A 21,163-nucleotide genomic window follows, 5' to 3' on the forward strand; every position below is an offset into this window, starting at 1 on the left:
ATGTGTATAAAGTCTTATGTTGTGGTGATGTAATTCTTTCTACTGATAGTGTGGATTTTTAAAATCTATACACCAGTTGTCATCCATCCTAATCTCCCCTGAACCTCCAGTAAATGAAATCACTGGGAGTGGTCACAATTATAGACAAGGCGGGGTTTGATTTTTCTCAAAGCAGGACACTCTATGATCACTCCTTTTCCTCCAGGTAGATATTTCTTTTCAGCCTGTTTCTCAATATAAAGGCCAAATGTCCATTAACAAAGCAAAAGTTTAACAGTTTGCTGGTGATCACATTAAAACACAGCCAGAGGGTATCCTGACTCATAAATAATGTAGACTCTGTAGCACATGATTAAATATGTATGTCTCATAAGTTTTCAAGTCTTCTGGCCTCTCTGGTTTCCTCTTGATTTTTACAAGCAAAAACTGTCCTCAATCTTTTATATCAAAATTTTCATTTAGAACTTGTACCAAACCTGTGCCTTAGGTTTATTAATCAAGGTGAATAGGTGAAACCTCAGCTGGTGTGCTGTTTGTCTAGACCACAAGCTGACTGAATACCTCTATGGGTCTACGGAGAATGGGTCTCTCCAGTCTACCTGACCATATCGGTGGTCAGTCTAGTCATCACTCCTGGGTTTTTAGCTCCCTTTTGGGGCTTTGGGTAGCCAGTTCCTTTCATTCTCCTCTGGAAGAGATCCAGACTGCTCAGAGGGAGTTAGGGGTGTCATTGACTAACAAAGGAGCTCTAAACACACAGATAATGAAGTTAGGTTGGAAACAGCTCTGAGTTCAGCTGAAAGAGACTACAGAAATTAAACAAACGTTGCTGAGGCACCCACCTTCTATGGACCAGCTTCTCAGCAAGGTGCTGAGAATACAAAGATGGGTACGTGACAGTTCCTGTCCACAGAAACTTAGATTCTAGCTGAAGAACATAAAAATGATACAACGTGATAGAATAGGGTGAATAGCATGCTAGAGGTAAGCAAAAGCACGATGCTTACATAGACCAGGAAGACATGGAAGGAATACCCAATCCTGTAGTACAGTGTGGTTCTTGGGCCAGCAGCGATATGGAAACTTGTTAGAAATGCAGAATCTCAAACATCACCCCAGACCTCCTGAATCAGAACCTGCATTTTAACAAGATTTCCCCAGGTGATTTATATGCATATTAAAATTTGAAAAGCACTGCTCTAGTATAGTCATGCTGGACCAAAGGAATCCAATTTGTGGGAGACTCAAGGAAGGCCATTAGTTTTTACTCATTCATTTGTTTAGTAATTCATTTACTTAATAACCATTTATTGGATACCCACCTGTACAAAGCACACACCAGACATTGTATTAATGCTACAGTTTCTGCCATCAAGCAGCAGGTTTTAATTACAGTGCAAAAAAATAAATAACTATACAAGGCCATGTTGGAAAATAAACCTTGCTAATTAGACTTCTGGGTGGGCAGGAAGGGCAACAAAGGGCTACATTTGATATGAGTCTTGTTTTGTTATGGTTTTTTGTTTTGTTTTGTTTTTATTGAAGTGTAGTCGATTTATAATATTATATTAGTTTCAGGTGTACTGATTTGGGTCTTGAAGGACAGTAGGAGTTCCCTAGGCAGACAGTAAAGGAAAGGGCAGTTCTTAGCAGAGAATTCAGCAGAGAATTGGGCACAAAGGACATGAACTAAGTACTTTGAGAGAAAAGCTGTTAGTTTTGCAGAGCTGAACATGGCAAGGGATGAGGCCAGAAAGGCAAATTGGGGCCATATGGTGGAATCCTTATGTGTTATCCTAAGAAGATGGGTCCATATGTGGTGTGCAGGGTTTTTTCCTTCCCCACAGGCTTTTTTTTTAATTGAAATAAAGTTGATGTACAATATTATGTTAGTTTCAGGTGTATTACATAGTGATTTGACCTTTGCATACATTACGAAATGTTCACCACAGTAAGTCTAGTAACTATCATTTCCTAAAGTTATTACAATATTATTAACCATATTCCTTGTGCTGCATATTACATCCCTGTGGCTTATTTATTTTATAACTGTAAGTTTGTATCTCTTAACCCTCTTCACTTATTTTGCCTACCACTATCCCCCTCCCCTCTGGCAACTACCCGTTTTTTTCTCTGTATCTATAAGTCTGTTTCATTTTGTTTTGTATGTTTGTTTGGTTTTTTAGATTCCACATATAAGTGAGATCATATGGTATTTTTCTTACTCTGACTTATTTCACTTAGCATAATACCCTCTAGATCCATCCATGTTGTCACAAATGGCAAGATTTCATTTTTTTAATATTTATTTATTTATTATTTATTTTATTTATTTTGGCTGTGCCGGGTCTTAGTTGTGGCATGCATGTGGGATCTAGTTCCCTGACCAGGGATCGAACCTGGGCCCCTTGCCTTGGGAGTGTGGAGTCTTACCCACTGGACCACCAAGGAAGTCCCAAGATTTCATTTTTTATGGCTGAGTAATACTCCATTGTATACACTTGATATCTTCTTCTTACCACATCTTCTTTACCCATTCACCTGTTGATGGACACTTTGGTTGCTTCCATATCTTGGCTATTGTAAATAATGGTGCATTGAACATAGGGGTACACCATAGGTTTTTAAGCAGAAAGTTACTCACTATAAATAATGTTCTAGTAATTGTTCAGGATAAATGGAAAAGGGAAGAGACTAGAGGCCCTAATACATGCTAGGAGACTTTAGTGGATGCCAAGGATGGGATAATGAGTATGTGACCTTGAGTGTGACAATGGCAATGGAATGCAAGAGATGAAATGGACACTGAGTTGGAGAACAAAAAGAGAGAGAGAAATCAAATCTAAACACAAAGTTTCCAATCTGGAAGTCTGGGAGAATAATAGTAACATCAATAAAAATAGGGATATCAACAGGAGGAGCTGGTAGAGAAGCAAGAAAAATATTCACCTGAGTTTTCACCATGTTGCATTTGAGGCACAGGTGAGATGTCCATCTAGATGGGGAGGTGGAGCAGGCAGGTGAAATGCAGGTCTGAAATTCACTGAAGGGGGAGACCTAGAGATGATAGTTAAACAGAAGAGAAGATAGAAAAGAGAGAATATGATGAAGGATAAAACCTGGTGGGACACTGTTACTTAAGAATGGAATAAATCAATCAAAGAGACAAAGACAAGAAAAAGGAGAACTAAGAGCCGAGGGTCTCAAAGCTCTAAGAACAGTGGGTTGGCTGATCAACTGTGACAATCTGGGGAGGGTAAGGTTAGAAAAAGGCTGCCAACATCTATCTTATTAGTGACCTTTAGAATGCAATTTCTGAAGGGCTGGAGGTAGATGCAGTTTTATAGAATCATGGAGCAAAAAGATTTTGTGTAATGATCTCTTCATTACTTATGGTCCAGGTGTCTGACGTGATGGATTATTGCTTATAGCTTCAATTTCTGCCTTTTGAAGTTTGGGGATTATTTGTGGGTTTTATTTTTACCTTTGCTATATCTTCAGTAGAGTAAGTGTAGGTCAGAAATAAATATCTACAATTTCATACACAGTAGTTTAGAGTTAGCTGTACTATGAAGCTGTAAGCAAGCTTTTTATATTTAGGACTATTTTTATTATCTCATAAATACCTTTGAGTTTTATTGCTAGTTGATAAGAATGCATAAATGTTTTTAGCGTATTTATTCTCTCCCTAAATCACACAGTAGTGGCTTTTAAAACTGCCTAATTTAATGATGAAGATTATTTTATTTACTAGGACTTTTTTATAACCAAGCACTCAAACTCTCTTAACCTGGGGACCAGCAAGTTAATAAATGTTCCTAATTTATTTAAACTATCACCTTGGGAATATTTTAATTAAGGTGTGTTCATTTAAAATTCTTTAAGGCATAGTGTTGAAGGCAGTGGTGTAATTGGGGGTGTCCTGTTGACTACTCTCTCCTCCAACCCCTCTTAGGAAAGTCAGGAGGCTGTGGTTTAAAGGTGCAGGCAGAGGTGCTCCCCAGAGCAGAGCTGGGGGTGCCTGGATAGGAGGAGACTTTGAACTTGGCGGTCAGTCCCAGCCCAGATCGAGCCACAATGCCCCACCGCCACCCCTCCACCCCAAGTTTTCATTCATTCCTGAGGTGCCACACCTCTGGGTCCAACCTCTTAACTCCCTGGGGAATGCCTCAAAGCCTCCACTGCCTGAGGCTGGGCCTCCCAGTAATTGCTGCCAGGGCTATATGGCTTTATGTCCCTCCCCACCTCCAGTGAGCAAGGCAATGGCAGATGAAATTTTTGGCCCATCCTTTTTAGGATACTAAGTGATAACAAGTCTTCCTTCTTTACAAGTGAATTTTATCTTTTCAAATGGCCAAAAGCCATTGAGACCCTCTTTGGAGAAGGATTAATTCAAGTAATACTCTTTTCAGTCAAAAAGAGCAGAATACAAAGGCATGAGTGATTATTTGGTATGTGTGTTTTTGTAAACAGGTCTGAAGACAGTCCTAAAAGAAAGTTTTGAATACTGGTAATTTTATTAAACAAGTGTGTCGCATCAGAAGCTAATGCTTTGAAAGACAGTACTTATGTGGATCTGTAAGTTCTTGTGTGATTGCTAACAATTCAGTTGCATTTATTTGTTTTAATGACAATGTTCATGTACCCTCCTCCTGGAATCCCCTTCCTCTTGCTTCCCTGTGTCAAATCTGACTCATCCATCCTTCAAGGTCTATTTCGAATGGTCTTCTCTCCCAGAAGCCTCTCTGACCTCCCTTGCTTATTACCATGCCCTTCCAAGCTGAAAGTTATCCTTTTCCTCTACAGAACCTCTGTAGTACTTCTTAAAATCTGTACTTCTTTTTTTTTTTTTTTAAGATTATTTTTTTTAATTACACTATACTAGGTGTGCTTTATTTATTTATTTATGGCTGTGTTGGATCTTCGTTTCTGTGCAAGGGCTTTCTCTAGTTGTGGCAAGCAGGGGCCACTCTTCATCGCGGTGCGCAGGCCTCTCACTATCGCGGCCTCTCTTGTTGCGGAGCACAGGCTCCAGGCGCGCAGGCTCCAGACGTGCAGGCTTAGTAATTGTGGCTCACAGGCCCATTTGCTCCACGGCATGTGGGATCTTCCCAGACCAGGGCTCGAACCCGTGTCTCCTGCATTGGCAGGCAGATTCTCAACCACTGCGCCACCAGGGAAGCCCTGTACTTCTTTTATGATGCTTAGCACTTTCTACCTTATAAAGCAGTTACTTATTCATTTCGGTAAATATTTATGAAGCACCTACCACGTTTCAGGCACTAGGTGCATTACTGGTGACATTAAGATGAATAATGAGTGGCTTTTCAGACCTCGGGCTCAAGATATGACCAAACCCAAATTCACAGACAAGTAATTATGATATAATGTGAAGTAACATAATAAGGGTGTTCCTAATGAGCCCTTGCAATAGAGAAACAGAAAATTTCCTCTTAGGAGAGTTCCAGAAAACCTACAAAAAGAAGAGAACTTTGAGTTGAGCCTTGAAGGGTATGTAAGAGTTTTCCAGATAGTAAATTGGGGAAGAGCCTTCCAAACAAAGGCACAACCTGAGCAGAAACATGAAGGCTAAGAGCCAGTTGCCTGCTGTCAGGGAGCATGGAAGTGTCTTTTCTCTCCTCTGAGGCTGTGAGCTCATTGAAAGCAGGGTTCTTTCTCATTCTGCATGGGATCTGCAGCAGTGACTGGTACAGGGTCTTAAATATAGACAATGTCCAAACACTTTTGCTAAATTGAACACAGTAATTGGTAATTGCATTTCTTCACAGTGAAATTTCCAGAGGCTTATTCCACTAACTACAGATGGTGTTCATTGTTTAAGAGACACAAAAATACTGTTCCTTTATTTCTTTTTTTAAAATTTATTTATTTATTTATTTATTTATTTATTTATTTATGGCTGTGTTGGGTCTTCGTTTCTGTGTGAGGGCTTTCTCTAGTTGCGGCAAGTGGGGGCCACTCTTCATCGCGGTGCACAGGCCTCTCATTATCGCGGCCTCTCTTGTTGCAGAGCACAGGCTCCAGACGCGCAGGCTCAGTAATGGTGGCTTACGGGCCTAGTTGTTCCACGGCATGTGGGATCTTCCCAGACCAGGGCTCGAACCCTTGTCCCCTGCATTGGCAGGCAGATTCTCAACCACTGCGCCACCAGGAAAGCCCTCCTTTATTTCTTATATCAAATGATGGTAATGGAAATGTACAATGCATTTTCTTATAGGCGATGACAGATGCCTTCCCTGCACTTGACCCTTGCCATCTGCATGCCCCTAATTCCCAGTTGGTATAAACTCAGGAAATACAAGCTAATATTAGATTAAGTAAAAAGGTTTTCTTAAGAAAGGATGGAGGGAAAGTGCAGATTGTCTTCTAAAGGTAAAACAAACCCTTCATAGACTATAACATAGAGCTAAGTCCAGATTTATTGGTCCAGGTTGCACCCTTGATACAAGCTGAGCTAATCACAGACACTTCCCCAGACCTTTCCTGCAAAATTTGGAACTAAAATTGAGGCAAAAGTTACTTTGTCTTTAGTGCAGCTCAGCTATAAACCTCAGGAGATGCTGATGCTTCTATTTTTTTATTTTTTCCTAAGTAAATAATGTAAATAATACAGAGCCAAATGTAAATCATCTTCATAACAGCTATCATTTTGCCTCACTCCCCACCTCTGCCGTTTACCAAGTATGGATAATTTAAGAAATACAGTTATTTCTCTATGACCCTAAAATCCAAAAGCAAAACAGAAACTTTGATTCAGTGATAGTTCAGATCTAGGCTTTTCCGGCCAAATGAAGTCACAGTCCGGATAATTCAAGCCACACGTCACTCTCGGTCTTACAACTGTTGGCTATCTATAGTTTGTCTCTTTGATGGGTATATTCTGCTATCTTTAACTCTGGAAATTTTTCCCATGGAAAATTTAATTTTATCTTTCCTTTTTTTATGAGAAATTATATTTTCAAGCTGCCAATGCTGGCAGACAAGAAGAAAAAACAATCTGGGAATCCCAGATTTGGTCCACAGAGGAGTAGCAAAAAAAGGCCAAACCAATCATTAAAGCTACTTATGAAGACAATTTATGCAAGATAGCTGGGTCACTTGAGCAAATTAGATTGTGTTCAACATATTCTCTGGAATCTGCTCTGAGAGCTTGGTCTGCTTTTATCAAACATCTCTGCTTTGGGCATGTAAAACAGGAATCACCACCTATGTTTTTTGAAGGGCCACATCCAGATCTATAAATTAGGAAACAATAAGCATAAAAACACTAAGTTACTGGTTTCCACAAACTGATATAGACTGTGTAAGGTATTCTGAGGCTGTTTTCCAATTTAAAGCTGTCTTTCCTTCTCTGAAGGGACTTTGTTTCTTGTTCTTTTTTCATCTACTGCCATATTTCACATCTCTCCAGATTATCAAAGGAATAACATACAGAGACCCCAGGAGGGTGGGGAGAATGGGGATGAGGAAACCATCAGAAGTCATTGGCGAAACCATGAGATTTGGGTTTTTCATTACCTTGCCTGTTGTACCTCTATCTTGGGCTAAGGGAGTTTGTCATCTTGCCGCTGAAGAAAAGTGATCAAAATGGGCCTTACATTTCCTTCATAAATGTGGGACCATCTTTTTATTTTGACGGTATATAAGTACCCTTGGTATTTTTATGGAAACTTGAAATTCGAGTAGTATTCTGTTACCATAGATGAAATAGGAAATATTCCCTAAATTGACTTTTTAAAAATTATTAATAAACATATGCTTAAAATATTATATAGCTCTTCATTGTAATATTTTTTAACAACTCTGTTTTCTTGGAAAGGCCCCCAGAAACTTTGTTTTCATTGGCAGAAGTCTAAAAATTATAGGAAGTGATAAAAATAAGAGAACAGAGATTAAAGTCACAAATTCACTTTGGTTTATACTCATGTTGTACAGGATGATTATCTGTTCGTTTATGTGCAATCTTTTTTCTTGAAAATGGTTGTCTGCCAATAGAAGTGTGGTATAAATATAAATGTAAAATTTGTACGTACTTACAGAAATTGACAAATTTGGAAATGTATCAATCTCACCAAGTTCTTGATCTAAGTACACCTTTCAGAAAATAGAAAGAAACTAGTTTTGAGGTCTAAAATATAAACAAACCCTAAACCGTGAATTTGTGAAGTATTTTTACTGCTATGAAAACTAGTTTATGTATATAGAAAGTTAGTCTTTAGTTCTGAAACTGTAGTTCTTTCTTTTAATCCCTCCCTCCTTTTGTGGTATGTGAGAGGTTTATCATTATCCTATTTATATGCCATGTTACATTAAGATCATTTGAGATTCTTCATCTTTGGAAAAACTAATAAACAGCATTGGCCAAAAGGCTCAGTTGTAAAACACTGTGAAGTCCTATAGTTTTAGCAGGTTAAAGTAATAAGTCTAAGTGTATTTGTGACTGAAATGGCTTTGTGATTTTTAAACGCTTTATTTATTTATTTATTTATTTATCTTTGGCTGTGTTGGGTCTTTTTTGCTGCATGCAGGCTTTCCGTAGTTGTGGCGAGCAGAGACTACTCTTCGTTGCGGTGCAGTGGCTTCTCTTGTTGCAGAGCATGGACTCTAGGCGTGTGGGCTTCAGTAGTTGTGGCACGCAGGCTCAGTAGTTGTGGCTCGCGGGCTCTAGAGCGCAGGCTCAGTAGTTGCGGTGCACGGGCTTAGTTGCTCCGCGGCATGTGGGATCTTCCTGGACCAGGGATCGAACCCGTGACCCCTGCATTGGCAGGTGGATTCTTAACCACTGTCCCACCAGGGAAGTCCCTAAACACTTTTAAAGTATGTAATTGGGCACATGTCATGTACCTGGAAAGCATTAAGTGTAAGCCAGGTGATTATTGGACCAGGCTGTCTCTGAGATGGACAGCAAAAGAGAGAACCTGATGAAGAAACTGAAGAGAGCCATCTGTGTGTGTGTGTGAAGGGGAATTGAGGTGGTGGCCATAAGGAAAGGATGGGGGGTGGGCAGGAAACCCATAAACAGTGCCACTGCATGTCAGCTGTTTCATTTTGTAGCTTTATCTATGATCTCCACAAATACTTAAAGAAGGTGGCTCAAAATATTACTATCACTAAGCTAGTTTTATAGAAGAAACATCGTAACAAAAGCTCTGCTGTGAGGGACAGAATCCATCTGTTCCAAGAGACTGTCACAGGGTATTTTGATTTTCTTGGTCTCTGCCTTTTAAGAAATTGGGAAAAACACACACCAAGATGTAGGTTGCCAGGCCTGTTCTTAAAGTTAGAGATTAATGTTACGTGTATATACACTTCTCCCTCAGTCTCTCCTTATACAACCTGTGTCCTCTACAGAGCATTCGATGGTGTGGCCCCGGCCTAAGTCATTCTCTGGCTCTCCTGACCCCACTGTCCTGAGGAGAGCTGGCCACACCCTCCTCTGTGCTCCCAGTGTTCCTGTTCATGTGACACACGACACATATCAAACTGCATCTGCAGCTACTATTTTGTGCACTCGACACTCCCACTAGATTATGAGTTTCTTAACAAACAAGACGTATGCCTACTTCTTCATCATATACCCAGTTCCTTGCAAGGTAGCTCTAGGCAAATGTGGAATGGACAAACGAGCCTACTTATTCTAATTCACTTTCAATCTATTAAAGAGGTTCTATTTAGACCAAATCATCTGCTACCCCTATTGCTGAATTTGAAAAATCTTAGACTTTAAAAGGTGAAAGTTGAAAATTCCCAAAAAATGTAACTCTTAAACAGAAAATCTTAGATGGAAAACTTTTCTTTGTAGCTGATTTTTTTTTTTTTTTTTTTTTTTGCCTAAAGAGCTATGTTTCACTTTTTTGCTTAATTTTGTCACAAAGACATAAAACCTCCATCTAAAAGTAGTCTATTAGTCCTAGTTTCAACAGACCCAACAAAATGGAGAATTGGAGTCCCTTTTGCAGATTATTTAGATCCAAAGCTAGACTGTAGCTGAATTAACTGGATAACTAAGACAGTGGTATGGGCTGTGGGAGATAGAAGTGGTTGTTAATTACATGTGTCAAAACAATGTGGAGATTTCGTTTAAGAACTAGAAATAGATTCCCTTTCAGAATAAAACCTAAATTCCAAAGTGATAAAATGATAGGTAATTATTTCAAGTGACATTTAATGGAAAAAATTCTGATGCACATTAGTACATAAATATATTCCATGTAATACAGTTATAGAATTTTATATATATAGTATATATAACCAAAACATTACGAGCTTTCCACATGCCACATACAATGGTTTCATTATTTCATAGTTATAGTTCATATATTTAAAGGCAGAGGAAGCGGCTGTTCCCAGGACAGTTGAAATTAATTTAGAGAAAGGGATTTGCAGACGTTTTAAAAAGTCTTTGTGCCGCCTCTACCCTGACTCCAAAAAAAAAAAACTAAATAATCAAACATCTGCTCTCAAAATTAATCTTAATAGAGCTTTCAAAAGCAGCATGTTTAGGTTTTGTGCTGTGTTCTTACAACATAAGTGAACGCTTGCACCCTAAATATGGCTACTTAAAATCATAAATGGCCTGCTTTTTTTTTTTTTAAGTTGGAAACCATTGTTACAATGGCTTTAATAAAATGTGTTTTTCAGTTGTTTCCAGTTTGGGGTCTAAGATACTTCAGACTCATTTCGTCAGGATAAGGTAGCGTCTTTAAAAAGCATCTGTGTGGGGATCGCTGCTCCTTCACTCAGGTTAAGCCTTTCCCCCTTCGACTTCCTTCATTTCGGCCCTCACCTCACCTTTACTTTCCAGTCTGTGTGACCTTGTGCAAGTCACAGGATATCATAATTCTGTAGGTCCTGAGTTTTTAGAAGTGTAATTCTACACTGTAGAAGTAAAATTGTCAGGGTAAAACACACCATAAAAGATTGTTTTATTAAGGGTTCTTTTAGAAGGACCGGAAATACTCAGATAATTTGCAAGGGAACGGCGTCTTTTATTAAATGTCTTTTATTCTGTATGTGTAGATCTGACCCCAGAGCCTCTATTCCAGGAAGTGAATGCAGTCTGCAACCTAATTAAAGGTTATCCCCTGTGACTCTCCCAGGACCCTCTCAGGTTCCTGGTGCAGGCTCAGAGATAAGGTTGCCCACTAGAAGTGTCCGTCTGTATCCCCACACGGCCTTAACTCACAGTGTGAGCTGGGCCAGATCTGCCCCCTTGCCAGTGCTCCTTTCCCCTCTTAGCTAGTCTTCCCACAGGGCCCATATCCCATTGAGAGTAAGAAGCAGCAGATCCCTCAACAGGCAACCGAGGTTGTAGGCTTGATCTGACCCACTACTTCTCATTCAGTCTAGACAACCTGGTGCATTACCTCTGCCATGAGATTTTATCTAAGAATAAATCACACCCAGAGGCAATACCCTTAAATCTCCAGTCCCCCGGGCGGGGGGCAGGTCCCCATCCCAGAACAACTTGGACACTAGGCAGGAAACTGAGATTTGGGTGCAAGTACCCCATTACTGGCACCAGTGGGTACTCAGGAAAAGTGAATAAGGCAAGAGTCCAGTTGCTAGAACGCAGGCACAGAGTCAGAACAAACTAGCGTCCAGGGTGACTTGATGCTGAGATGCCAGTGTCAGTACTCAAGACATATCCCCATGGGATCAAGCCTGGCTCCAGAGTTGGCCATAGGAGCCCAGTCAGCTGCTAAGGCGTTAGAGGGAGGGAGCAAGGAGTAGTGGAGATAAAAATTAAATTATTACACCGCCTCCCAACACTTCATGTATATTTAAGCCAGAGGCCCAGGAGCAGCACTACATATGTGTAGGGTCGCCCACACCTCTGGTTACTTTGACTAGTGACTTTTTGTTTTTTACGTCTGAATACAGCATAAAGGATTTCCCTGAAGAAGACTTTAGAATCAAGCAGATACGTGCTTGAATTATGTCCCTGCCATTTACTGGCCATTTAATATTGGGTCAGCCTTTCTGACTTCCTGCTTTATTTTCTGTGAGAGGGGGATTTCAATCCTAGTAATGTGGTTGTGATGACTCAGATGAATCTCAGCACAAAGCATGCAGTGGTTGTTCCCAAACTTGTGTGCACATTGGAATCACCTATAGGGAGCTTCAGAAAATGCCCATGTGCTGCCTCCCCAGAGTGTTCCTGCCGCGTGGCCTAGGCTTGGGAACTTCTAAGAGATCCCCAGATGATTCTGATGTTCGGACAACTTTGGGAACCCCTTGGCACAGAGCCTGTCCTACACTGAGCATTAAATATCTGTTAGATGAGTGGAAACAACCAGTGCCTGGCACATACGAGCTTTTCCAGAATTCTTGGCTCCCTTCCCTTCCCTGCTCCTCTCGCCTCTGTTTCACCGTGATGCCTGAAGACAGTGTCGGGCTGTGATTCCAGTCCGTGCGGCTGCCGCTTATGCCGGGCACGTGAGAACGCAGAAAGCTCTGGTCCCACCTGCCTGCAGGAGGAGAAGAGGAGGCGAAGATAAGTTCATCACAAGGGGCAGCCCATGAGCGCCTGCTAAGGGACTCTCTTGAGTTTGCTCTCGAGGACACTGTGTACGGTAAAGCCCCTGAGCACTGCTTATCAAGTCACCCTGGAAACTAGAGCCCAGGCGTGTGCTCTCACTGGGGCCGATGCAGGAATGGGCCAGAACGCACAACGGATAAGCCAATGGCAGAGTTTCAGCTGGTCCTGAGTTCTCCTTTTTTTTTTTTTTTGGCTTTTAGAGTCAACACTTGTTGCAGTAAATCCTTTGTTTGGTATTCCTGGGTCAGCCATCTGAATGTATCAGAGTTCCAAGAAGTTGAATATGTGGCTTATTGGTTTCAGTGTCCTTTAATGGCTCTTGGAGAGAGCCGTTAAAGAATGAATGCTGAGAGCTAGGGAACCATCTAAGTCATTCTAAGGTTTAGAAGCCGGTGTCGTCTCCCCCTTCCACAAAATAGGAGAACTTTAAAGCTGCAGTGTTTCAGATGTGGGAGAGGAGCCTGGCCCTTTGCTGACTATTTGAGTTATTATGTGCTTGTGAGTAAAAGCAATATGTCGTGGCTCTAAGTGTCTGGAACTGGAATATTGTTTGATGTGCAAAGCTTATATTTTACACTTTATGATTCAGAGCAAATGTTCAAATTTCACCCCAGTAACATAATAGGAAATATTGAAAATGCTAAAAAAAAAAAAAAAAATTGGTCAGTCTCAAGAACTGTGCAGTCAATTTCTGCTTGGCCCAAGGATCCTGATGGAGTCAGGCTGTTTTTCCTTATAAACAAAAAAAATATCACAAATTATCATTTCAGGAGACAAGACCTCCAGCCTACTCAGTTTTTAAGATGTGCATTCTCAGTAAGAGAAGAACCTTTTATTTTCAGGGTAATTCTACACTTAATAGGGATTGTATAAGTACTTTGAAAATAATGTGGATTTTTTTTTTCAACTGAAAACTACCACAGATTAAAACTTCCTGATATTGACACTTTGTAATACTGCATTGTTTATGAAAATAAGGATCTGCTGTCTTTGTTAATATTTAGCACTTATGTGATGTTTTACATATCGTATTTGGTATTGAAAATATATAAGCCTCAGGCACATTTTCATCACTCTCAATTTTTATAGTTTCCGTTTTTTTACTTGAATTAACTTCTCATTCTTTATCATAGTCATACAGTTCTACTTCAGGGTTTAAAAGTAAAATGGTACATAACACAAGGTTATTGTATATGTGTGTTTCTATCCTACTAGTTTTAAGCTCTGTGACAACGTCGTCTATGTGGTCCTCTCAAAACATTGAAACAAATCCCTCTATTGTCTATCACCTTTTACTGACATTTGAATTTGTTAGAACTTCATATTGAAAACAAGGATTGCACTTCATATAGCAGAGAAAAGAATAAGCATAGGTCTTGCTCAGGCAAAATACAATTTTCTCTGGTTTACTAAAAGTCAGCATTAGATGAACCAAACCATCAGAAGCATCCTGGACCCTGATCACCTTCATGTTTGACAGGCATCCAGGTCACATGTGGTCCTCACTTGGGGTTCGGTTTGAGGCATGCATACTTGAAAAATGAGTTCCAGAGAAAGAGTTTCAGTATCTCTTTCTTTAGCTGCTCAAAAAACTAACCACTGAATATTTTTCCTCTCTCTCTCTCTCATTGGTGGTTGTAATTCCCAGTGTCCCCAAAAGAATCCTCTTACTAGTTGGACCACTTTTTTCTTATGATTATCAATTGGCCAAAGTCCAGTTTCATTCATATCCTGAGCTTTGGACATGAACCTGTGAATATGGCTTTGTTTGCCTCTGAGTTGGCAGTGTGAATCTGGCACATGCAGTTTCTACTGACAGGGCTATACAGCTACGTGATGCTCCCGTGTTCCCAAGGCAAACCCCCACTTGGTCCCAGGTCTTCCCAAACAGACCCATGATGCACAGGTATACCCCTGGGTGCCCTTTGTGAATCTCAAACCCCACTCCCTCACTGACAACAGGTTCTAAGTGATGTTGGCAGAATCCCAGCTCTCAGCAAGGACATCATCTCAATAGAGTGCTTTCCGTCTTCTCTCTCCCACAGGGTCCAGTAGCATCAACTGCATCAGCGTTGTCTGTCCTCTCCCTTGGGCCTGGCCTTCCTCCACCTCCACCTCCTCCACCTCCTCCAGGGCCACCTCCACTTTTTGAGAGTGAGGGCAGAAGAGAGGAGTCCTCTCCTTCACGCTCAGCTTTATTTGCACAACTTAACCAAGGGGAAGCAGTTACAAAAGGTGAGAAAACCAGACCTTGAGGCTGTCTCCCTCTGGCTTCAGGCACACAGATCCCTCAGAGCCCACGGTGATGGATACATCATTCCATCCCAGTCCCTACTATGTGGAGAGCTGTGTGTTCTTCATCTCAAGGTAGATGGGCTCAGTGGGCTGCTGGGTGGGTCAGAAAGAAGAACTCAGAGATTCTAGGTTCTAAATGGACCACTGCACTGTATCACCACTTCAGCCCTTGATGCTTCAGCACCAGCTACAATCAAGGCATCAAGATCAAGTGAAATAAAAATGACAAATAATAGAACCTCTGTCCTCAGAGGTGTACGGGCTTGTCAAAGAATTAGATCATTGAACTACCGTTGTGAATGGTTAATTTTTTTAATCATATACTTAATAAATTCATGTTGCCAAAAACCTTATGCAGATGTATTTTTGCTTTGCATGGGTGATAGGAATTATGGTATAAGTGTTCTTGTGTGCTGTGCTGGGAGCTAAGAACCAAAACTTCTAACTATTTCTCTGGCTGCAACTGGCTGCATTGTCCCCTCATCCGCAAAGGAAGGGGATGGACTCATAACCCTTAAGTCGATTCCATACTCTGACCTATGCTTACTGAAATGCCCTAACTTTTTAGACTGTATCTAGGAAATGATTTAGCTATGACAGAAGTAAATCATGGAATCCTTTCTGGCGAGGGGTTTTGCATTTTGCATAATTTTTATCTATTAGCTTATCTCCTTCAAGAAGAGGTTCCTCAAGGGGAATTTCCTGACAGTCCAGTGGTTAGGACTCCAAGCTCCCACTGCAGGGGGCAAGGGTTCAATCCCTGGTCAGGGAACTAAAGTCCCGCAGCCTGTGTGGTGGAGCAAAAAAAAAAAAAAGAGGTTCCTCAAATTAAAAAATACTTACAGGGCTTCTATTAACTCTAAGCTTATGTAGGTCTCAGCCTCTGCATACTAACCTTGAGAAAACACTCGACTGTTATGAAAATAGCATTACCTGCGCTGTTTACACCATGTTGATACAAGAAGTTAGGGACATTTCCCTTTGCATAAAATGTAGGAAATGTGTCTGTGTGTTACCTTCCCAGGGCTCCGGCATGTTACAGATGACCAGAAGACATACAAGAATCCCAGCCTCCGGGCTCACGGAGGACAAACTCCATCTCCTACCAAAAGCCACACTCCAGGCCCCAAGTCTCCCCAGTCTCATCCTCCTAAGAAACATGCTCCTGTGTTAGAGTTGGAAGGGAAGAAATGGAGAGTGGTGAGTGAAGCCCTTTAACTTTATTCCTGACATACTCCGATGAAAGGAACAATGGCTAAACTGTTTGCCAGTGTCTTAAGGATTTCCCAATGGAATGTCAGAGGCAAAAGTCACTAGCTAGACTAGAAACCAGGGCCTTTCTGAATGCTTCCATAAATGTTTTTTGGTCTTCATTATTCTCATGCATTTTTTCTTCAACTTTTTAAAAATTATTTTTTAAATTGTGGTAAAGTATGCATAACACAAAATTTACCATCTTAACATTTAAGTGCACAGTTCAATGGCATTAAGTACATTCACACTGTCGTGCAACCATCCCCACCATCCATCCACAGAACTCTTTCCATCTGGTAAAACTGAAACTGTACCGCTTAAACAATAATTCTCCATTCCCCCTCACATCAGCCCCTGGCAACCACCTTTCTACTTTCTGTCTCTATGAATTTGACTCCCCTTTCTGGAAACTTTTAATCTGTGCCCCATTCTGATCTACTGTAGGATGTTTCATCCTATTCCACTGACCGAGGTGCTGAGATAACCTACTGCGTCACCCACCACTTTCACTGTTGTCTGAGCAGGACAAAGACACTTGGAACGTGGATGGAAGCTGGTGCCCCCTGCCAGTTCAGGGGCCTTCCCTAAAGATGGAGGAACAAAGTCCCCAGAAAGGTTGTCATGGTCTGAAAGTACACTGGGACTTAGACCACTGTTGTGACCCTTGCTAGTCTATTTGTCCAACTCCTACTTGCAGATAGTGCTGCAGCATCAAGTCCAGACTCAGCGGCCAGACTCAACCAAAAGCCCTCACATCCCTGCTGCAGCCCCTGCCCACTAGCCAGCGTGCCTGATGCCTGACTGTTCACAAATTGACACCGACCCCCCTTCCAAGCAGCCGTTCCTCTCATTCCCAGCATTACAGTGACAAAGTCAGACCTGCGGTTTGGTCTGTTAAGAAAATGGTTCCTAAAGGAAGAACATATTGAGAAGCTGTAACTGGTGAATGCTCCACAGTAATTTCAGCATGCGGTGGACTTAATTTATGCATCCTTATATTTAATATTTGCATATGTTTTAATTTTAGGAATACGAAGAGGACAGGAATGACCTTGTGATTTCAGAGACTGAACTGAGACAGGTGGCTTACATTTTCAAATGCAGCAAGTCTACTCTACAGATAAAAGGGAAAATAAATTCCATTACAATTGGTAGGGCAGAATTATGGGTCTGTACCTACTATGATAAGCTGCTTTGTATAAGTATGCTGTATGAATTTAGTAGATTGGTTTTTTTTTTTCCCTAGACAGCTGTAAGAAGTTTGGCCTTGTGTTTGACAATGTGGTGGGCATTGTGGAAGTGATCAACTCCAAGGACATTCAGATGCAGGTAATTGACCCTTTCAGCCATTCCCGACCCCCACTACCTATGGCTTTGCCTAGACATCCCCTCTGTTTACAAGGGGCCCTCCATGTCCACCTGTAAAACTCTTATTCTCTTTCCCTCTAGACACAGCTCTGTCTTCACCTCCTCTCTGAAACCCTCTCTTACTTCTTGGACAGTGTTAATTCCCCCTTTTCAACCTCTTATAACACATCCTATCTTGCACAGCAATTACTAGTTTACCATTTCTATTTCAAGAACAGCCAATTAATCTTTACAGCTCCAGAAATTTGCACAGTACCTGAACATAGTAGGTGTCCAATAAATGTATGATGAATGGGTGATTGGAATGAATCAACTAATGAGTGAACCGAAATATTAAGAGATTCTCCTAGCATAATAGTACCATGCCGAAGAGAATTTATTTCCCTCAGGAAAAATTGGTTCTGGGTAAAGTTTTTCTGAAGAGTCAATGAGATTATCTGAAAAACAACTTGGAAAGCAGGATTGCAATTGAATCTGCAAAACAGAAGAAAATCTGCACTGTTTTAGCAATATTGATTTAGCCAAATGGGATTTTATAATATGCCAAAAGCTAAATGACTTCATACTTTGGCCAGCTATAACTACTATCTTTGATTACACCGTTTTCATATTGTTAATCACCCCTTATTATCTGATGTTTCCTGATAATGTTTGTTAAAATTAGCTTCTAGTTTTATAGATTGTTCTCTTTGGTTTTGCTAGGCTTTTCACCACTGCCCCTTTTAACTAGAGTAGTACATTCAATAGTTGGCACATACATGGAGATGTATTTTAGGACCCTCCATGTGGGAAAAAAATATCTAATCTCTTCCTCATACCATATTTAAAAGTAAAGTCCTAATTGTAAAAAGAAATACTTTTAAACTTTGAGAATAAAATACAAAAAAATCAGCATAGCAAAAAAGCAATTAGGGTCAAAAAGCACAAACTATAAAGAAAAGGACAGGTGAATCTAACCACGTTAAAATTTATGTGTTCAACAGAAGACATCATATACAAAGCTGAAAGATGAGCCATGGATTGAAGAAAGATACTTGCAATGCAGATAATCAAAAAGGATTTATAACCAAAATTTATAAAGAACTTAACACAAATCAAGAAGACGACTAACAACTCAGTAGAAAAATGGGCAAAGAATATCAGGGCAATTCAGAGAAGAAAAACTGAAGTATTTGATAAATATATGAACATATGCACAACCTGCCTAATAGAAGAAGAAATGCAGATTAATTAGCTATATCTTCTTACACTCATCAATTTTGAATTCAGGCTCTCCTTACTTTGCAAGGGGCACGTTAGCTGAAACGCATGCGTATCGGAACTGTGCAACTTGAGGACTGCCTGTATATTAAAAAGTCTCATGGTACAAGAGTTGTTATGAGAACCCTGATAAATCAGTGTTGGGAGAGTAAACTATTACACTCACTGTGCAGAGCAAATTGGCACCATCTAATAAAGTCAAAGGCAGTCATAGCCTGTAACCAAGCAATTTCACTCTTAGGTGTGTGCACTAAAGAAGCTCTAGTACAAATGTTGATGAGACATGGAAAAATGTTTATTGCAGTATTATCCATAATGGCAATAAAAACAAAAACAATTTAAATGTCCACCAGCTGGTAAATGAATAAATAAATCCACCTAATAGAATACTGTACAGAGGTTAAATAAATGAATGAACTACACTTACATGTATAAAAATAGGGAAATCTCAAAAGCCGCCTTGAGTGACAAAGGCAGATTATAGAACAATAGGCACTGTATAATGTGTCCCTTTATATAAAGATCAAAAACATGCAAAACAGTACGCACATTTTAAATATACTTACGAGGGCTCAAGTTCACCTTACTCAAGAGACGAACCTGCTGTGAATTGTAAATACAAAATTCAGAAGAGTAGTTACATCTGTGGAGGGAAGGAAGGAGGACAGTGAGATGGTGGATGGTAGAGAGGGGGCTTCAACTACATTGTAAGATGATAGTCCTAAAATAAGGCAAATGAGCCAAAATGTTAAACTCTGATAAAGCTCTTTTACAGACATATATATATTTACGTTTTTGTTATATTGTTCTTTGTATGCTTCTATGTTTGAAATATACATTTTTAAGGCTATGGGCCTTAAAATAATCTGGAAGGATAAATCATGGTTATCTGTCCAAGAGGGACAGAGACTTGGCAGCGTGGTTCAGAAACAAGGGAGAGACATTTTACTGAACACTTCAAACTTCTGGATGTTCAAACCAAGTGAATGTCATTACCTATTTAAAACATTTAATAAACTATTTTAAAAGAGCCTGGACACAATAAAGACAGAAAGCAGATTAGTGCAGGCTGCCTGGGATGAGGACAGAGATTGACTGTAAATGGGCATGAGGGATATTTGGGGGATGATGGAAATATTCTAAAACTGAATTGAAGTGATGGTTGCACAAATTCACTAAAGATCATTAAATTGTACACTTAAGGCAGGTGAATTTTGTGTTTTCACATTTTACTTCAATAATGCTGTTAAAAAGATTGAAAGGAAGAAAAGGGCACGGAGAAAAGTTCATATGATTTAGTTTAGTAATTCTGTTTTTTGGCAAACTATCCTAGAAAAATAGTACAAATTATGGGAGAGAGACTAAGATATTATGTGGAAATTTTTTTAAACGTATAGAGAAATAAATTTAAGAAAAACAAAGAATACAGGTACATGTATTAAATGCTAGAGCATTGGCCTGGGCAAGGTCACATATCACCTGTCACTCAACAGAGGAGCTACTTTTTAGTCCAGTTCTCCTGATAAGAAACAATCTCTGTTCTCAAAATGTTTACAGACTACCAGGGAAAAAAGGCATGTACTGTATATAATTTACTCTAAGGAAATATTGACTAAAAATGATGTGGAAATGACAAATCTTATCCTCTCAGGGCTACTTAAAAAGTCTGCTGCTTTTCAGATTTTCAGATACATAGATATTTTAGCATTTTATGTGCTAAATGTGCTATCCTCATGTGACCCCACTCTGTCTCATAAATGAATCTCCTAAGACACACTGACAATTTACTTCTTTCCCTTTGCTTGCCTGGTATTCATACAGCTCTGGTCGCTATGGAAATGCTCTTCATCATTATAAAATAAACCTAGAAATTGCCAAGACATTACTGCTGACACATTCTTGATATATACATATAGGTATTATTTTATTTTATTTATGGCAAAGCCCTGTGCTTACCTGACCTTAAACTACCTCTGCCTTTTTTTTTTTTTTCTTTTGGCACTGGGGCTCAATTCCAACTTGGTGTCCAGTTTCTGTGGGGAGAGGAGAAAACAGAGAAGTGTGGTGACCTGGCTAGACTCCCCTAAGGAATTCTTTACATCACCTTCACCATCACAGGAGTTGCTCCTTTAATTTGCAACCCAGCCTTTTCTTCAGGGTGAAAGAGGAGATGTCGTTATCGCTTCAATTACCATTACAAGAAGGAAAATTATGTAGTTGTAATATGGTCGTTGGGGGAATAGTCTGTGCCTGTAGAGAATTGGGGGGGGGGGAATGTCAGAAAACTGACTGTTAAAAAAGAAATTTAAAACTGATCAGAATTTTTATAGCACTTGATATTTGTAACAATACAAAGAACCACCTCCTCTTGTGTATGGTACTATTTACCTATACAGTGAGTAGCCTGAACCAAGTCTCCAGTGT

General features: G+C 40.1%; 1 protein-coding gene across 1 annotated transcript in view; it reads left to right on the top strand.

The window, feature by feature from the left end:
- Positions 1 to 21,163, top strand: part of CAP2 (cyclase associated actin cytoskeleton regulatory protein 2) — a 148,380-nt gene that overhangs the window by 115,410 nt on the left and 11,807 nt on the right. The window contains exons 8-11 of the mRNA XM_061194845.1: positions 14,608 to 14,797; positions 15,882 to 16,057; positions 17,139 to 17,262; positions 17,358 to 17,440. Coding sequence (XP_061050828.1) covers positions 14,608 to 14,797; positions 15,882 to 16,057; positions 17,139 to 17,262; positions 17,358 to 17,440 — 573 coding nt within the window. The remainder of the gene's footprint in view (positions 1 to 14,607; positions 14,798 to 15,881; positions 16,058 to 17,138; positions 17,263 to 17,357; positions 17,441 to 21,163) is intronic.

This window comes from Eubalaena glacialis, chromosome 7 (assembly GCF_028564815.1).
Source record: "Eubalaena glacialis isolate mEubGla1 chromosome 7, mEubGla1.1.hap2.+ XY, whole genome shotgun sequence".
Classification (NCBI taxonomy): Eukaryota; Metazoa; Chordata; class Mammalia; order Artiodactyla; family Balaenidae; genus Eubalaena; species Eubalaena glacialis.